The 17,524-nt window shown below is 49.5% G+C and overlaps 1 protein-coding gene across 3 annotated transcripts in view; it reads right to left on the bottom strand.

Annotated features, from left to right (window-relative positions):
• Positions 1-10,270: 10,270 nt before the first annotated feature.
• LOC137353660 (testis-specific serine kinase substrate-like) overlaps positions 10,271-17,524 on the bottom strand; it is a 30,210-nt gene continuing 22,956 nt past the window's right edge. For all 3 annotated transcript variants that reach the window (XM_068020014.1, XM_068020015.1, XM_068020016.1), the window contains one exon: positions 10,271-10,466. In XM_068020014.1, the coding sequence (XP_067876115.1) occupies positions 10,313-10,466 (154 nt within the window). In that variant the 3' untranslated portion in view covers positions 10,271-10,312. The remainder of the gene's footprint in view (positions 10,467-17,524) is intronic.

The following is a 17,524-nucleotide window of genomic DNA, read 5'->3' as shown; positions in this document are numbered from 1 at the left end:
TGCACTTGTGTAACCACATCCCAGCGAGAGCTGGCAACTTCAGACAGGCATGCTTTGAAGTGACACAATAACCTGTGACTGTCCAAGCTATCTGTCTCACTCTCGGACCAGTCTCAAACTGCTCCAGTCAGCCTTTCCAGACAAATTCTGACCGCAAAATCAAAAAGGGTTTGTCAGGAAGAGGACAGGTTGCGGGGGGGGGTCTATGTGCACAAATCATTGAAGGTTGCAGGGAAGCTTGAGAAAGCAGTTAATAAAGCATACGGAATCCTGGGATTTATAAATAGTGTCAGTACAAGAACAAAGAAGTTATGACAAAGCTGTATAAAACACTGGTTCGGCCTCAACTGGAGTATTGTGTCCACTTCTGGGCATCACAACTTGGGAAGGATGTTAAGGCATTAGGGAGGGTGCAGAAAAGATTCATGAGAATGTTTCCAGGGATGAGGAACTTCAGTTTATGGGGATAGGTTGGAGAAGCTGGGGCTGTTCTCCTTGGAGAAGAGGAGATTAAGAGGAGATTTGATAGAGGTGTTCCAAATCATGCGGGGTCTGGACAGAGTAGATGGAGAGAAACTGTTCCCATTGGCTGAAGGATCCAGAACCAAAGGACACTTGTTCAGTGCTGTATCTCTAAATAAAATAAAAGGCAATTGGCAAAAGAAACAATGGTGACATGAGGAAAAACGTTTTTATGCAGTGAGTGGTAAGGATCTGGAATGCACTGCCTGAGAGTAGATTAGATTAGAGATACAGCACTGAAACAGGCCCTTCAGCCCACCGTCTGTGCTGAACATCAACCACCCATTTATACTAATCCTACACTAATCCCATATTCCTACCAAACATCCCCACCTGTTCCTATATTTCCCTACCACCTACCTATACTAGTGACAATTTATAATGGCCAATTTACCTACCAACCAGCAAGTCTTTTGGCTTGTGGGAGGAAACCAGAGCACCCGGAGAAAACCCACGCAGACACAGGGAGAACTTGCAAACTCCACACAGGCAGTACCCGGAATCGAACCCGGGTCCCTGGAGCTGTGAGGCTGCGGTGCTAACCACTGCGCCACTGTGCCGCCCGCTGGTGGAGGCAGATTGAATTGTGGCTTTCAAAGGGGAATTGGACAATTACCTGAAGTGAAAAAACATGCAGGGCTACGGGGAAAAGGCGGGAGAGTGGGACTAGGCGCATTGCTCTTGCAGAGGGCCAGCATGGACACGATGGGCTGAATGTCCTCCGTCTGTGCTGCAACCATTCTATGATTCTGACTGGACATATTCCTGGAGGTTTCATCACATGATTCCCCGCGACCAACCACTCCTGCCATTGCTCATCCAGTATGTCAATCATCATCTCGCATCTGTGTTCCCCATCCCCCCCAACCCCCGCTACGCCAACAACAACTTGCATTTATATGGCGTCTTAAATGCCGATAAATGCCCCAAAGAGAAACTAAACACTGAGCAAGGCTGCCAACCCCGGGGGGTTCGCTCACATGATATTTAGTCACATGACATCAGCAGCAGTTCTGCAAATGTGTGTCTGTCTAAACACAGTTCCTGGCAAATACTCTGGAGTTTACCTTCTGGGTGGGAGTATCGGTGATAGAATTGTGTCGTTATTTGATTCCAAAGTCCTTGCTTCCATCAGCAAAGACTTCCACAAATATTTAAATCTGAAGTTGTTCAAATCGCACAGGCGTGACACACCAGTCGTGCTCAGATCATTGCTTAATAGGAAAAAAAAACTTGGGAAGCAGATGAAAATCCTCGAAGATTAGTTCTTGTTTACAGTGGGAAAATATGAGTCAGCAGATCTGAGGAAGTCTTGGATCCTTTGTTAAGGTTATATTTTTTGAAGAACCATTTTAGGAACATGAGGAACAGGGTTAGCTCCTTCAGCCCCTCAAGCCTGTTCCACCCTTCGATGAGATCACAGCTGATTCGTAGTTTGGCAATATTTAACCGTCTTGGTTCCGCAGCCATTAATCCCCTTGTCGACCATGAACCTATCAAACTCATTTTTGGGGAGGAGCGTTCCAGATTTCCACTACCCTCTGTGTGAAGAAATGCTTCCTGACATCACCCCTGAATGACCTGGCTCTCATTTTAAGGTTATGCCCCCTTGTTCTGGACTCCCCCCCCCCCCACCCACTAGAGAAAATAGTTTCTCTTTAACTACCCTATCAACTCCTTCCATCATCTGATGGCTTGTTGAGACTTTGTTTGCCCAAATACATTTCCTATGTTTTCTTTCTAACGGTTAGCTAGGCATTGGAACCGACAGCACAGAAAACGCCGGAAACAGTCCTCAGAACTCTAGACGATTCCATACCTGCAACAGTTGGCTTTTGCTCTTTCCGGGCATGACCTGGAAGTACTTGCCTCCCAGGGCATCAGCAAGAGTGCCCAGGAGATCAGTTGTCCGCTCCCGGAGATTCCTGGGTAATCGAGGGAGGTCTGGGAAGGAGTGAGCGTATGTCTGGGAGGAGGATCGGGTGAGGGGGATGGGTGACTGAGTCGGGGTTGAAGACCAACTCAAGACCAAGTGCTGCGCTGCTGTTGCCAACTGACTTGATGTGGCCCAAGATCACCTGCCCAGTGATCTGATGTACTGGAGATGGGAATGAAAACATGAGGGTGTAGGTCAAAGCCCCATTGAGAAGATGACCACCAGGGGACAGAGAACCAGAGGGGGAGTGGGGTTCGATAGGGTAGACGTAGAGATGTTTCCAATTGTGGGGAGTCCTAAACTAGGAGCCATGAATATGTCATTAATAAATCCAATCGGGAATTCAGGAGAAATCTCTTTACCCAGAGAGTGTTGAGAATATGGAACACGCTCCAACAGCATCGATGCATTTAAGGGGAAGCTAGATAAACACATGAGGGAGAAAGGAACAGACGGAAATGTGGATAGGGTGAGATGGGATTAATAGAGCAGGAGGAGGCTCGCGTGGATCAGAAACACTGGCACAGACATGTTGGGCCGAAAGGCCTGTTTCATGTTGCAGTGATCAGGCCTACAAATCACAGGCGGGAGGGAAGGCCAAACGAGATCAGGTTCCGCAGCTTTGCAGTCCTGGGAAAGCATGAGTTGGAGGTGGAGATGAGCCGTGACCTGAACAGTGAAGAGGAAGAATGGGGAAGGATGTGTCGGACAGTGTTCTTGTAGCTAAGGAGAACAAGAGGGTAAAGTTCAGAGGAGTATGGAACATAGCAGAATTGATAAAACATAAAATAGGGCTGATTCTAGGAGCCCGCCACCGATCTAAAAAAATAGCCGACCGTCCGCGCTTGCCAAAGAACCACCGCAAACTCCTGCGCGGCGTCTCATTTAAATAACCGGGGCAGGCCATGTTTAAAGGGCTGTCAGCCCTACCAGCTTATTTAAATATTTAAAGATACATTCAATAAAATTAAATAAATTTGCCCCTCTCCCAGCCCCCCAATAACAATTACATTAACTATTTGCCCTCTCCCCCCCAAAACACTTATATTTATCATCTGACCTTTCCCTCCAAACTGCACAAAGTTTAAAGTACAATCCTTCCCCCCTATCCCTGTATTTGACCATGTTCCCCCACCCGTGCACTGATAAACCTACCTTCTCCCCCCACTCCGCTCCCCCACCAGTGTGGTGCCTTGTTTCACCGGGCGGGATCCTTCGGCACGGGAGTGCAGGCCACCAGGCCGAAGATTGTGGCAGGCCCTCAAGATCTGAGGGAAGTATATGTAAATGCATTAATTTTATTAATTTGTATATGGTGACTGTGGTCCTGTCACCGAGCGGCAGTCGGGGGCGCCGCCATGGCACCTTGCTGCCACCAGGAGGAGCGGGCCGGGCCCTGCCAGCGTCGAGGTCCGTGGCGGGCCTTATCTGGACGGAGCCTTCTGCAGGCCCCTCCACCACCACTGATCTCGTCGTTAATGGCTCCTTTAAATCCAGCCCGTACAATCAAATCTCACCCCTCTTGGACCAACAGTTTACAGTATATACGTAGAGGAGTTGAGTCTGAGCTGTACGCTAGCTACTCTGAGACTTACAAACATCACAGTGCTAGATAGAAGTGAATTACTGCTTTGTACAATACATCTACAGGAGCTGACACAGACCGACAGAAGCTCCACAACTCCAGACGGGAGTGAATCACTCCTTTCTATCTAGTCTGTACTGTACATAAACAAGAGCTAAGGTGCCAGGCCTGGCTCGTTGCTAAGTTAAAGGTTTAGTTTTTTTTTAGTTTAGAGATACAGCACTGAAACAGGCCCTTCGGCCCACCGAGTCTGTGCCGACCATCAACCACCCATTTATACTAATCCTACACTAGCTCCATATTCCTACCACATCCCCACCTCTTCCTACATTCCCCTACCACCTACCTATACTAGGGACAATTTATAATGGCCAATTAACTTATCAACCTGCGAGTCTTTGGCATGTGGGAGGAAACCGGAGCACCCGGAGGAAACCCACGCAGACACAGGGAGAACTTGCAAACTCCACACAGGCAGTACCCAGAATTGAACCCGGGTTGCTGGAGCTGTGAGGCTGCGGTGCTAACCACTGCGCCACTATGTTTAGGCTGCCCTCCAGAGATTTGAGCACGTAACCCAGGCTGACACACCTCGTGCAGTACTGAGGGAGTGCTGCAATGTCAGAGAGGCCATCTTGTGGATGAGATGTTAAACCAAAGCCCCATCAGGCCTCTTGGGTGGGCGTAAAAGATCCCATGAGACTACGGTGCTGGCCAATATTAATCTCTCAGATTCTCTGGTCATTATCATCTTACTGTTTGTGGGAGCTTGCTGTGCACAAATTGGCTGCCATGGCTTCCTACATTACGACAGTAACTACACTCCATAAATGCAAGTTCTTTCTTATTTTGTGACACGAAGGCAAACATGCGCAGACATACTCGGCCTCTCACAGCGACTGACTGCTCCGTATTATTTAAATGATGAGTTTAATTCATAGTTCTCAATTCTTCTGGAATATAGTCTCTGAACAGGCTGATTCCCCCTGGGAGTGTTTGTTGAAGATAAGAATGACTGCAGCATGGGGTCATTTGGCAAGAGCTCAACAAGGAACTATCCGAAATCAGCACAGGAATGTGGAGAATTTCTCGGAAAGTTCTGGAAAAGTCAGTAACATGGAAGAGGTTATGGGAGGTGGGGGTGGGGGAATTACAGAGCAGGCGGGGGTACACGTTAGCCCTTCCAAGGGTCACAATACTTGTCTGTCCCTGAGCCCCAGCCCAAAACCTCCAAAGCTTAAAGCTATTAAAACCATTTGCTCTTCAGTGTCTGAAAGTGCTTGTGTTTTGGTTATTTAAACCTCACTGATGGGATTGTCAGATCAGCCTTCAGATTCGACATGTGGGACAAACTATACTCTCCCACCAGGCATAGGGTTGCCAACTCAGATTGGCCGTATTCCTAGAGGTTTTAACCCCAAAACCTCTCCCCATTTCCAGTAACTTTCTAATGTTTTGAAAAGAAATGAGAAAAAAGACTTTTTTTTAACGCCCCCACAATCTTTTCCTCTCAATCTTGACCTGCACATCAACCTTTAATTCCTGGAGACACCAGGAGAATCTTGGAGGGTCAGTGACCCTGTCCAGACCCCTGACAAATTTCAGCTTGCCCAACACGGCCAACGAGGTTCCTTCCTGATGACGTTCTTTGCAGACTTCAGTGCGAGCCGTTTCCCCCTCCCACCACCTCCCCCCCCCCACACCCGCCCATCCCCCCCCCTTCACCCTGTGAACTTTCCTTCCACTCCCCGGTACCCTCCTGCCTCCCTATTTGCACTCCATGTACTGTTCCTACCTCCGTGACCACAGGCGAGTCAGAAAGCCCAAATGAATTCTGGGAAGACGGTGAAAGAAAGAACGCACATTTATACAGCACGTCTTTCTGACCTCAGGATGTCCCAAAGCAGCTTACAGCCAATGAAGTACTTTTGAAGTGTAGCCACTGTAAGAAACAGGTTTGAAAGGAAACATCTTTCCCTGGGTCCCAAGTTCAAATCCAGCCCAGAATAAGAGACTGGAAAAGTCCTTTTTCTTGCTGTGTTACAGATTCACATGAAGGGAGTTGGCACAGTGCCAATCCAATTCTTGGCAGGTTTGGCTGACAGTGGCACTGATCTGGCATAAAATGTGCTTATTGAGATTGCACCTTTAGTGCCAAATTATGGCTGCCCTCTCCGCTCGGAGAGCATACACACTGAAGACTGTGGAGACCGGAAAAGTGTCACAGTATTGTTGCAGCTGGAGGAACTCCTCGTAGGTTTCTGCAGAGCACAAGGAGCTTTATTCCACATCGAACCATGGGAAGCTGGGCTTGTTCTCCATACAGCAGAGAGAGTTAAGCAAAGTTCTACATGCCAGCCGTGGCTCAGTTGGTAGCGCTCTCAGCTGCAAGGTTCGAGGATCAAGGGCCACTCCAAAGCTTGAACACAAATATCAAGGCTGATACTCCAGTGCAGTACGGAGGGAGTGCTGCACTGTCACTGGTGCTGTCTTTCGGATGAGACATTAAACTGAGGACCCATTTGCCCTCTTAGGTGGAGGTAAAAAAACTCCATGGCCACTATTTTGAAGAGCAGGGGAGATAGCCCCTGTGTCCCGGACAATATTTATCCCTGAATCGCCATCACGGGAAAAAAAAACAGATTATCTGTTCATTTCACGCTGCTGTTTGTGGGAGCTTGCTGTGCACAAATTGGCTGCCATGCTTCCTACAACAGTGACTATATTTCAAAAGTACTTTGAGGTGTTCAGTAGCCATTAAAGGCGCTATAGAAATGCAAGTCTTTTTTTTTCATTTTAATAAAGGCGTTCAAAATCAGGAAGGGTTTTGATCGAGTAAATAAGGAGAAACAGGAGGGTCAGTAACCAGAGGGACACAGATTTAAGGTAAGTGGCAAAAGAACCAGAGGTGGTGGGGAGATGAGGAGAGTTTTATTTAACACAGTGTGTTGTTGTGATCCGGAATGCGCTGCCTACAAGGCCAGTGGAAGCAGATTCAGTCTTTCAAAGGGGAATTGGATAAGTACCTGAACATAAGAAATAGGAGCAGGAGTAGGCCATTCAGCCCCTCAAGACTGCCCTGCCATTCAATAAGATCATGGCTGATCTGTCACATCCTCAACTTCTCTTTCGGGCCTGCTCTGCCTAACCCTCGACTCCCTGAGATTTCAAAAATCTATCTACCTCCTCCTTAAATACACTTAGTGACCTAGCCTCCACAACTCTCTGAGGCAGAGAATTCCAGAGATTCACTACCCTCTGAGAGAAGAAATTCCTTCGCATCTCAGTTTTAAATGTGTGCCCCCTTATTCTGTAACTATGTCCCCTAGTTCGAGATTCCCCCACCAGTGGAAACATCTTCTCAACATCTACCCTGTCAAGCCCCCTTAAAATCTTATATGTTTCTATAAGATCACCTCTCATTCTTCTAAACTCCAATGAATAAAGGCCTAACCTGTTTAGCCGTTCTTGATAAGACAACCCCTTCATCCCAGGAATCAGCCTAGTGAACCTTTTCAGAGCTGCCTCCAATGCCAGTATATCTTTCTTCAAATACGGGGACCAAAACTGTACACAGTACTCCAGGTGTGGCCTCACCAACACCCTGTACAGTTGTAACAGGACTTCCCTATTTTTAAACTCTAACCCCCGAGCAATAAAGGCCAAAATTCCATCTGCCTTCCTAATTACTTGCTGCACCTGCAATGCTAACCTTTTGTGTTTCATGCACAGGAACACCCAGATCCCTCTGTACCACAGTATTTTGTAGTCTTTCTCCATCCAATTAATAATCTGCCTTTTTATTCTCCCGACCAAAGTGGATGACCCCACACTTTCCCACATTGAACACCATCTGCCAAATTTTTGCCCACTCACTTAACCTATCGATATCCCTCAGCGGATTCTTTGTGTCCTCATCACAACGTGCCTTCCCTGATGGGAGCAAAAAAATCTGAAGGGCAATGGAAAAAGAGCAGGGTGAGTGGAACTAATTGGATAGCTCTTTCAAAGAGACAGCACTGGCATGATGGGCCGAATGGCCTCCTTTTCTGAGCTTGCATCATTCTGTGATTCTATACCTGACCTGGGAGTGGTTGCTGCTGATAATGAGGGCTTGTAGCAACAACATTTGTCATTGAAGTGGTCCCAGACGGTGACAACTTTTGCAAGGATGCAGTTTGAACTGAGCACTGTGGCGGTGGACAGAACCTATCTTCTAGCTAGAAATAGAGGCACCAGGTCGGAGGATGAGATATTTCGTAGTTTTCACACCTCAGTTACTGTAGATCTTGAGACACAGGATGTGGCGATAACACTGATCAGATATCCAGGTTCTGGCATGTGGGCTTTAATGTTGAAACACCGCAGCTCGTGTTTTATCTGTTTCTTTTGCTCAGGGTCTTGTTCAGAATCAAACTTGCGAGCGAATTGAAAAAGACAAGCTTAGATTTCCTGATGCCGTCCATTAAAGGCAGGAATCCGAGTAAACTCCGTTTAGTATCTGCCTATCTTGAGTTGCTGGTAGTGCCACTCCCTTCCCACCCAGTGTATCTCAGCTTCAGGAAGACTCACCACCACCTCCTCACATCAAATGGGATGGGCTATAAATGCCAGCCGTACCGTTGGCTGTGAAGTGCTTTGGGATGGCCGATGGTCATGGAAAGGCGCTATAGAAATGCAAATCTTTCTTCCACAGCAACTCTGACAGGGTGACACTGAGTGGCAGCAAGTTAGGAAAAGATTAAATTTTTCGACCTGGTGCTTGATCAGGCTGATGAAAGGTCAATGACCTGAAACGTTAACTCTGTTTCTCTCTCCACGGATGCTGCCAGACCTGTTGAGTATTTCCAGCACTTCCTGTTTTATTTTTATTGGAGCTCAACTGATGTTTGCTTCTCAAGAGTGATTCTCTGTTACAGAGTGGAATAAACCTTTTAAGAGAAGGGAGTTGGGAATGCGAGGCCTGTGATTGAGGCAATGAAAAATGATAAGCTTCCCAATCAAAGACTGGGAGAATTGAGGATAATTAAACATTGCCTAGAGACATGTTTACAACAACTTTCTGCACGCAATCTACTTTCCAATGAGCAGTGAAGCCACAATGGACTGGCAGACACCATCTGATGTGGTTCTGACCTATATAGACTCAGCTTCAATTCCCATTCGTATTCCACTACAGCCATCTTGCTTGAGACCAGTAAAGTCAACATACACAGTTCCTTTCATGAGTTCAGGTTTCTAGCTAATGAAGTACATTTGAAGTGCAGTCACTGCTTTTATTTGTTCATAGGATGTGGGCATCACTGGCAAAGGCCAGCATTTATTGCCCATCCCTAATTGCCCTTGAGAAGGTGGTGGTGAGCTGCCTTCTTGAACCGCTGCAGTCCATGTGGGGTAGGCACACCCACAGTGCTGTTAGGAAGGGAGTTCCAGGATTGTGACCCAGCGACGACAATATCGTTCCAAGTCAGGATGATGTGTGACTTGGAGGGGAACTTGCAGGTGGTGGTGTTCCCATGCATCTGCTACTCTTGTCCTTCTAGTTGGTAGAGGTTGCGGGTTTGGAAGGTGCTGTCAAAGGAGTCTTGGTAAGTTGCTGCAGTGCATCTTGTAGATGGTGCACACTGCTGCCACAGTGCGTAGGTGGTGGAGGGAGTGAATGTTTAAGTTGGTGGATGTGATGCCAATCAAGCAGGCTGCTTTGTCCTGGATGGTGTTGAGCTTCTTGAGTGTTGTTGGAGCTGCACCCATCCAGGCAAGTGGAGAGTATTCCATCACACTCCTGACTTGTGCCTTGTAGATGGTGGACAGGCTTTGGGAAGACAGGAGCTGAGCTACTACTGTTGTATATGCAATAAACACAGCAGCCAATCTGCACACAGCAAGCTCCCACAAACAGCAATGTAAGAATGACCAGATAATCGGCTTTTTTTGTGATGTTGATTGAGGGAAAAATATTGGCCAGGACACCGGGGAGAACTCACCTGCTCTTCAAAAATAGTGCCATGGGATCTTTTACATTCACCTTAGAGGGAAGACAGGACCTCAGTTTAACAGACCTCTGACAGGGCAGCACTCCCTCAGCACTGACACTGTCAGTCTAGACTTTGAGCTCAAGTGGAACTGACTCATAGGCAGGAGTGTCAGCCCAGCCCAGGGAATTGACTCAGAGACCTTTTGGGTAGATCTGTGTTCCAAAGAGAGTGACACAGAGCCTTGGCGGGGAAACAAGCTGCTTTTAATTTACATTTAAACGCAGTAAGCCGCCTTCAAGGCATTATCATTTTGTGTTTGCAGTTCCCGCTGCACTCATTACAGACAAACGGACGATGACATCTGCGAATCCTTTCCACCAGTGGCAGCACTGCCTGATCCACCATTTGTTGCAGCACCTCCTCATGCACTGATCTCTGATTAAAGGTACTGTAATATCAAAATACACAGAGTTAAAGAAAATCTGTTACACCTCAGCAAAGCTAGCTTCTACTGATTACTGGGGTAGGCATCATAGAAATTACAACAGAAAAACAGTCTGTTGGGCCCAAACAGTCCCTGTTGGTTTATCCTGAACAGGGGCAGTAGACCTAACAATAAATGTCCAAATGTCCACCCTCTTCTCATTTTAGATCAGTGAAGATATCTGTACTCTCAGTCCCTCTCTCTCAGGGAGATATCTGTACACTGACTGGTGTCTCTCAGTCCCCTCTCTCGGGGAGCTCTCGGTATACTGACTGGTGTCTCTCAGTCCCTCTCTCTCAGGGAGATATCTGTACACTGACTGGTGTCTTTCACTCCACCCTCTCTCTCAGGGTGTCTCAGTTCCCTTCTCGGGGAGATATCTGTACACTGACTGGTGTCGCTCAGTCTCTGTCTCAGGGAGATATCTGTACACTGACTGGTGTCTCTCAGTTCATTTCTCAGAGATGTTTGCACATATACTTGTATCTGTCAAGTCCCTCTCTCAGGGACTAATCTGCACGGTGATGGTCTGTGCAGAATGTTTGTTAAGTAGCAGTTGAATTGGACATCCCCGTCCCCCATGATGTACATTCTTGTGTAATGGGGAATGTTAAAGCTCGCCAGTCTGCATTGCTTATCCTGGAGTACTGAGACCAATTTCACCTCCGCTGTCAGTCAAACCAAGGTCACTTAGCCCTGCACAATCAGGAACATACCCGGGATCTTCCTCACCACTGAGGCTCAGTTAAACCCTGCCGAAAACTCCAAGAACTGAGAGAGAGAGAAATCCACGGGAGTCATCGTAAAGAAAAAAATTACTCTTTAAATGACTTGCTTTGGTGCTCAGAGGAAGAACGGCCAAACGAACAGAGAGCATCATCACCAGAGAAAAGGAGAAAACAGAAAAACAAAATACTACAGATGCTGAAAATCTGAAATAACGACAGAAAGTGCTGGAAATACTCAGCAGGTCTGGCAGCGTCTGTGGAGAGAGAAAGAGAGTCAACAGGCTGAATTTTGCGGGACGGGCCACAATCCCGACGTCAGCCTCAATTCCGGGTTGGAAAGCTGGAGGTGACCGTGGTGGGACGTTCGTCATTATCTTTCAGGAGGTGTCCATTAAGCAGCTGCCTCTGGGAGCCCCGTCCAACTCAGCAATGGTGAGCAGACCACAGGACATTGGGTTATCACAGAGATAGGAATTCAGGAACTTCAGTCATTGTACAGATATCTCCCGGAGAGGGGGACTGAGATCCCAGTCAGTGTACAGATATCTCCCGGAGAGGGGGACTGAGATCCCAGTCAGTGTACAGATATCTCCCGGAGAGGGGGACTGAGATCCCAGTCAGTGTACAGATATCTCCCGGAGAGGGGGACTGAAATCCCAGTCAGTGTACAGATATCTCCCTGAGAGGGGGACTGAGATCCCAGTCAGTGTACAGATATCTCCCCGAGAGGGGGGACTGAGATCCCAGTCAGTGTACAGATATCTCCCCGAGAGGGGGACTGAGATCCCAATCAGTGTACAGATATCTCCCCGAGAGGGGGGACTGAGACTCCAGTCAGTGTACATATATCTCCCCGAGAGGGGACTGATCCCAGTAAGTGTACAGATATCTCCCCGAGAGGGGGACTGAGATCCCAGTCAGTGTACAGATATCTCCCCGAGAGGGGACTGAGATCCCAGTCAGTGTACAGATATCTCCCCGAGAGGGGGACCGAGACCCCATTCAGTGTACAGATATCTCCCCGAGAGGGGGACTGAGACCCCATTCAGTGTACAGATATCTCCCCGAGAGGGGGACTGAGACCCCATTCAGTGTACAGATATCTCCCCGAGAGGGGGACTGAGACCCCATTCAGTGTACAGATATCTCCCCGAGAGGGGGACTGATACCCCAGTCAGTGTACAGATATCTCCCTGAGAGGGGGACTGAGATCCCAGTCAGTGTACAGATATCTCCCTGAGAGGGGGACTGAGACCCCAGTCAGTGTACAGATATCTCCCCGAGAGGGGACTGAGATCCCAGTCAGTGTTTAGATATCTCCCTGAGAGGGGGGACTGAGATCCCAGTCAGTGTACAGATATCTCCGTGAGAGGGGGGCTGAGACCCCAGTCAGTGTACAGATATCTCCCCGAGAGGGGACTGAGATCCCAGTCAGTGTTTAGATATCTCCCTGAGAGGGGGACTGAGACCCCAGTCAGTGTACAGATATCTGCCTGAGAGGGGGGACTGAGACCCCAGTCAGTGTACAGATATCTCCCTGAGAGGGGGGACTGAGACCCCAGTCAGTGTACAGATATCTCCCTGAGAGGAAGACTAAGATCTCAGTCAGTGTACAGATATCTCCCGGAGAGGGGGACTGAGACCCCAGTCAGTGTACAGATATCTGCCTGAGAGGGGGACTGAGACCCCAGTCAGTGTACAGATATCTCCCTGAGAGGAAGACTAAGATCTCAGTCAGTGTACAGATATCTCCCTGAGAGGGGGACTGAGACCCCAGTCAGTGTACAGATATCTGCCTGAGAGGGGGACTGAGACCCCAGTCAGTGTACAGATTTCTCCCTGAGAGGGGGACTGAGACCCCAGTCAGTGTACAGATATCTCCCTGAGAGGGGGACTGAGACCCCAGTCAGTGTACAGTTATCTCCCTGAGAGGGGGACTGAGATCCCAGTCAGTGTTTAGATATCTCCCTGAGAGGGGGGACTGAGACCCCAGTCAGTGTACAGATATCTCCCTGAGAGGAGGACTAAGATCCCAGTCAGTGTTTAGATATCTCCCTGAGAGGGGGGACTGAGATCCCAGTCAGCGTACAGATATCTCCGTGAGAGGGGGGACTGAGACCCCAGTCAGTGTATAGATATCTCCCTGAGAGGGGGACTGAGACCCCAGTCAGTGGTTAGATATCTCCCTGAAAGGGGGGACTGAGATCCCAGTCAGTGTACAGATATCTCCGTGAGAGGGGGGACTGAGACCCCAGTCAGTGTACAGATATCTCCCTGAGAGGGGGACTGAGACCCCAGTCAGTGTACAGATATCTCCCGGAGAGGGGGACTGAGACCCCTGTCAGTGTACAGATATCTCCTTGAGAGGGGGACTGAGACCCCAGTCAGTGTACAGATATCTCCCTGAGAGGGGGACTGAGACCCCAGTCAGTGTACAGATATCTCCCTGAGAGGAGGACTAAAATCCCAGTCAGTGTACAGATATCTCCCTGAGAGGGGGACTGGGATTCTAGTCAGTGTACAGATATCTGCCTGAGAGGGGGACTGAGACCCCAGTCAGTGTACAGATATCTCCCTGAGAGGTGTCTGAGACCCCAGTCAGTGTACAGATATCTCCCTGAGAGGGGGACTGGGATTCTAGTCAGTGTACAGATATCTCCCTGAGAGGGGGACTGGGATTCCAGTCAGTGTACAGATATCTCCCTGAGAGGGGGACTGAGACCCCAGTCAGTGTACAGATATCTCCCTGAGAGGGGGGACTGAGATCCCAATCAGTGTACAGATATCTCCCTGAGAGGGGGACTGGGATTCCAGTCAGTGTACAGATATCTCCCTGAGAGGGGGACTGGGATTCCAGTCAGTGTACAGATATCTCCCTGAGAGGGGGACTGAGACCCCAGTCAGTGTACAGATATCTGCCTGAGAGGGGGGACTGAGATCCCAATCAGTGTACAGATATCTCCCTGAGAGGGGGGACTGAGATCCCAGTCAGTGTTTAGATATCTCCCTGAGAGGGGGGACTGAGATCCCAGTCAGTGTACAGATATCTCCCTGAGAGGGGGACTGGGATTCCAGTCAGTGTACAGATATCTCCCTGAGAGGGGGACTGAGACCCCAGTCAGTGTACAGATATCTCCCTGAGAGGGGGGACTGAGATCCCAATCAGTGGACAGATATCTCCCTGAGAGGGGGACTGGGATTCCAGTCAGTGTACAGATATCTCCCTGAGAGGGGGACTGGGATTCCAGTCAGTGTACAGATATCTCCCTGAGAGGGGGACTGAGACCCCAGTCAGTGTACAGATATCTGCCTGAGAGGGGGGACTGAGATCCCAATCAGTGTACAGATATCTCCCCGAGAGGGGACTGAGATCCCAGTCAGTGTTTAGATATCTCCCTGAGAGGGGGGACTGAGATCCCAGTCAGTGTACAGATATCTCCGTGAGAGGGGGGCTGAGACCCCAGTCAGTGTACAGATATCTCCCCGAGAGGGGACTGAGATCCCAGTCAGTGTTTAGATATCTCCCTGAGAGGGGGACTGAGACCCCAGTCAGTGTACAGATATCTCCCTGAGAGGGGGACTGAGACCCCAGTCAGTGTACAGATATCTCCCTGAGAGGGGGGACTGAGATCCCAATCAGTGTACAGATATCTCCCTGAGAGGGGGACTGGGATTCCAGTCAGTGTACAGATATCTCCCTGAGAGGGGGACTGGGATTCCAGTCAGTGTACAGATATCTCCCTGAGAGGGGGACTGAGACCCCAGTCAGTGTACAGATATCTGCCTGAGAGGGGGGACTGAGATCCCAATCAGTGTACAGATATCTCCCTGAGAGGGGGGACTGAGATCCCAGTCAGTGTTTAGATATCTCCCTGAGAGGGGGGACTGAGATCCCAGTCAGTGTACAGATATCTCCCTGAGAGGGGGACTGGGATTCCAGTCAGTGTACAGATATCTCCCTGAGAGGGGGACTGGGATTCCAGTCAGTGTACAGATATCTCCCTGAGAGGGGGACTGAGACCCCAGTCAGTGTACAGATATCTGCCTGAGAGGGGGGACTGAGATCCCAATCAGTGTACAGATATCTCCCTGAGAGGGGGGACTGAGACCCCAGTCAGTGTACAGATATCTCCCTGAGAGGGGGGACTGAGACCCCAGTCAGTGTACAGATATCTCCCTGAGAGGGGGACTGAGACCCCAGTCAGTGTACAGATATCTGCCTGAGAGGGGGGACTGAGACCCCAGTCAGTGTACAGATATCTCCCTGAGAGGAGGACTAAAATCCCAGTCAGTGTACAGATATCTCCCTGAGAGGGGGACTGGGATTCTAGTCAGTGTACAGATATCTGCCTGAGAGGGGGACTGAGACCCCAGTCAGTGTACAGATATCTCCCTGAGAGGTGTCTGAGACCCCAGTCAGTGTACAGATATCTCCCTGAGAGGGGGACTGGGATTCTAGTCAGTGTACAGATATCTCCCTGAGAGGGGGACTGGGATTCCAGTCAGTGTACAGATATCTCCCTGAGAGGGGGACTGAGACCCCAGTCAGTGTACAGATATCTCCCTGAGAGGGGGGACTGAGATCCCAATCAGTGTACAGATATCTCCCTGAGAGGGGGACTGGGATTCCAGTCAGTGTACAGATATCTCCCTGAGAGGGGGACTGGGATTCCAGTCAGTGTACAGATATCTCCCTGAGAGGGGGACTGAGACCCCAGTCAGTGTACAGATATCTGCCTGAGAGGGGGGACTGAGATCCCAATCAGTGTACAGATATCTCCCTGAGAGGGGGGACTGAGATCCCAGTCAGTGTTTAGATATCTCCCTGAGAGGGGGGGCTGAGACCCCAGTCAGTGTACAGATATCTCCCCGAGAGGGGACTGAGATCCCAGTCAGTGTTTAGATATCTCCCTGAGAGGGGGACTGAGACCCCAGTCAGTGTACAGATATCTCCCTGAGAGGAGGACTAAAATCCCAGTCAGTGTACAGATATCTCCCTGAGAGGGGGACTGGGATTCTAGTCAGTGTACAGATATCTGCCTGAGAGGGGGACTGAGACCCCAGTCAGTGTACAGATATCTCCCTGAGAGGTGTCTGAGACCCCAGTCAGTGTACAGATATCTCCCTGAGAGGGGGACTGGGATTCTAGTCAGTGTACAGATATCTCCCTGAGAGGGGGACTGGGATTCCAGTCAGTGTACAGATATCTCCCTGAGAGGGGGACTGAGACCCCAGTCAGTGTACAGATATCTCCCTGAGAGGGGGGACTGAGATCCCAATCAGTGTACAGATATCTCCCTGAGAGGGGGACTGGGATTCCAGTCAGTGTACAGATATCTCCCTGAGAGGGGGACTGGGATTCCAGTCAGTGTACAGATATCTCCCTGAGAGGGGGACTGAGACCCCAGTCAGTGTACAGATATCTGCCTGAGAGGGGGGACTGAGATCCCAATCAGTGTACAGATATCTCCCTGAGAGGGGGGACTGAGATCCCAGTCAGTGTTTAGATATCTCCCTGAGAGGGGGGACTGAGATCCCAGTCAGTGTACAGATATCTCCCTGAGAGGGGGACTGGGATTCCAGTCAGTGTACAGATATCTCCCTGAGAGGGGGACTGAGACCCCAGTCAGTGTACAGATATCTCCCTGAGAGGGGGGACTGAGATCCCAATCAGTGTACAGATATCTCCCTGAGAGGGGGACTGGGATTCCAGTCAGTGTACAGATATCTCCCTGAGAGGGGGACTGGGATTCCAGTCAGTGTACAGATATCTCCCTGAGAGGGGGACTGAGACCCCAGTCAGTGTACAGATATCTGCCTGAGAGGGGGGACTGAGATCCCAATCAGTGTACAGATATCTCCCCGAGAGGGGACTGAGATCCCAGTCAGTGTTTAGATATCTCCCTGAGAGGGGGGACTGAGATCCCAGTCAGTGTACAGATATCTCCGTGAGAGGGGGGCTGAGACCCCAGTCAGTGTACAGATATCTCCCCGAGAGGGGACTGAGATCCCAGTCAGTGTTTAGATATCTCCCTGAGAGGGGGACTGAGACCCCAGTCAGTGTACAGATATCTCCCTGAGAGGGGGACTGAGACCCCAGTCAGTGTACAGATATCTCCCTGAGAGGGGGGACTGAGATCCCAATCAGTGTACAGATATCTCCCTGAGAGGGGGACTGGGATTCCAGTCAGTGTACAGATATCTCCCTGAGAGGGGGACTGGGATTCCAGTCAGTGTACAGATATCTCCCTGAGAGGGGGACTGAGACCCCAGTCAGTGTACAGATATCTGCCT

The sequence above is a fragment of the Heterodontus francisci genome, chromosome 41 (genome assembly GCF_036365525.1).
Source record: "Heterodontus francisci isolate sHetFra1 chromosome 41, sHetFra1.hap1, whole genome shotgun sequence".
Classification (NCBI taxonomy): Eukaryota; Metazoa; Chordata; class Chondrichthyes; order Heterodontiformes; family Heterodontidae; genus Heterodontus; species Heterodontus francisci.
The sequence above is the reverse complement of the archived record's forward strand: the minus strand, read 5'-3'. Positions and strand labels throughout refer to the sequence as shown.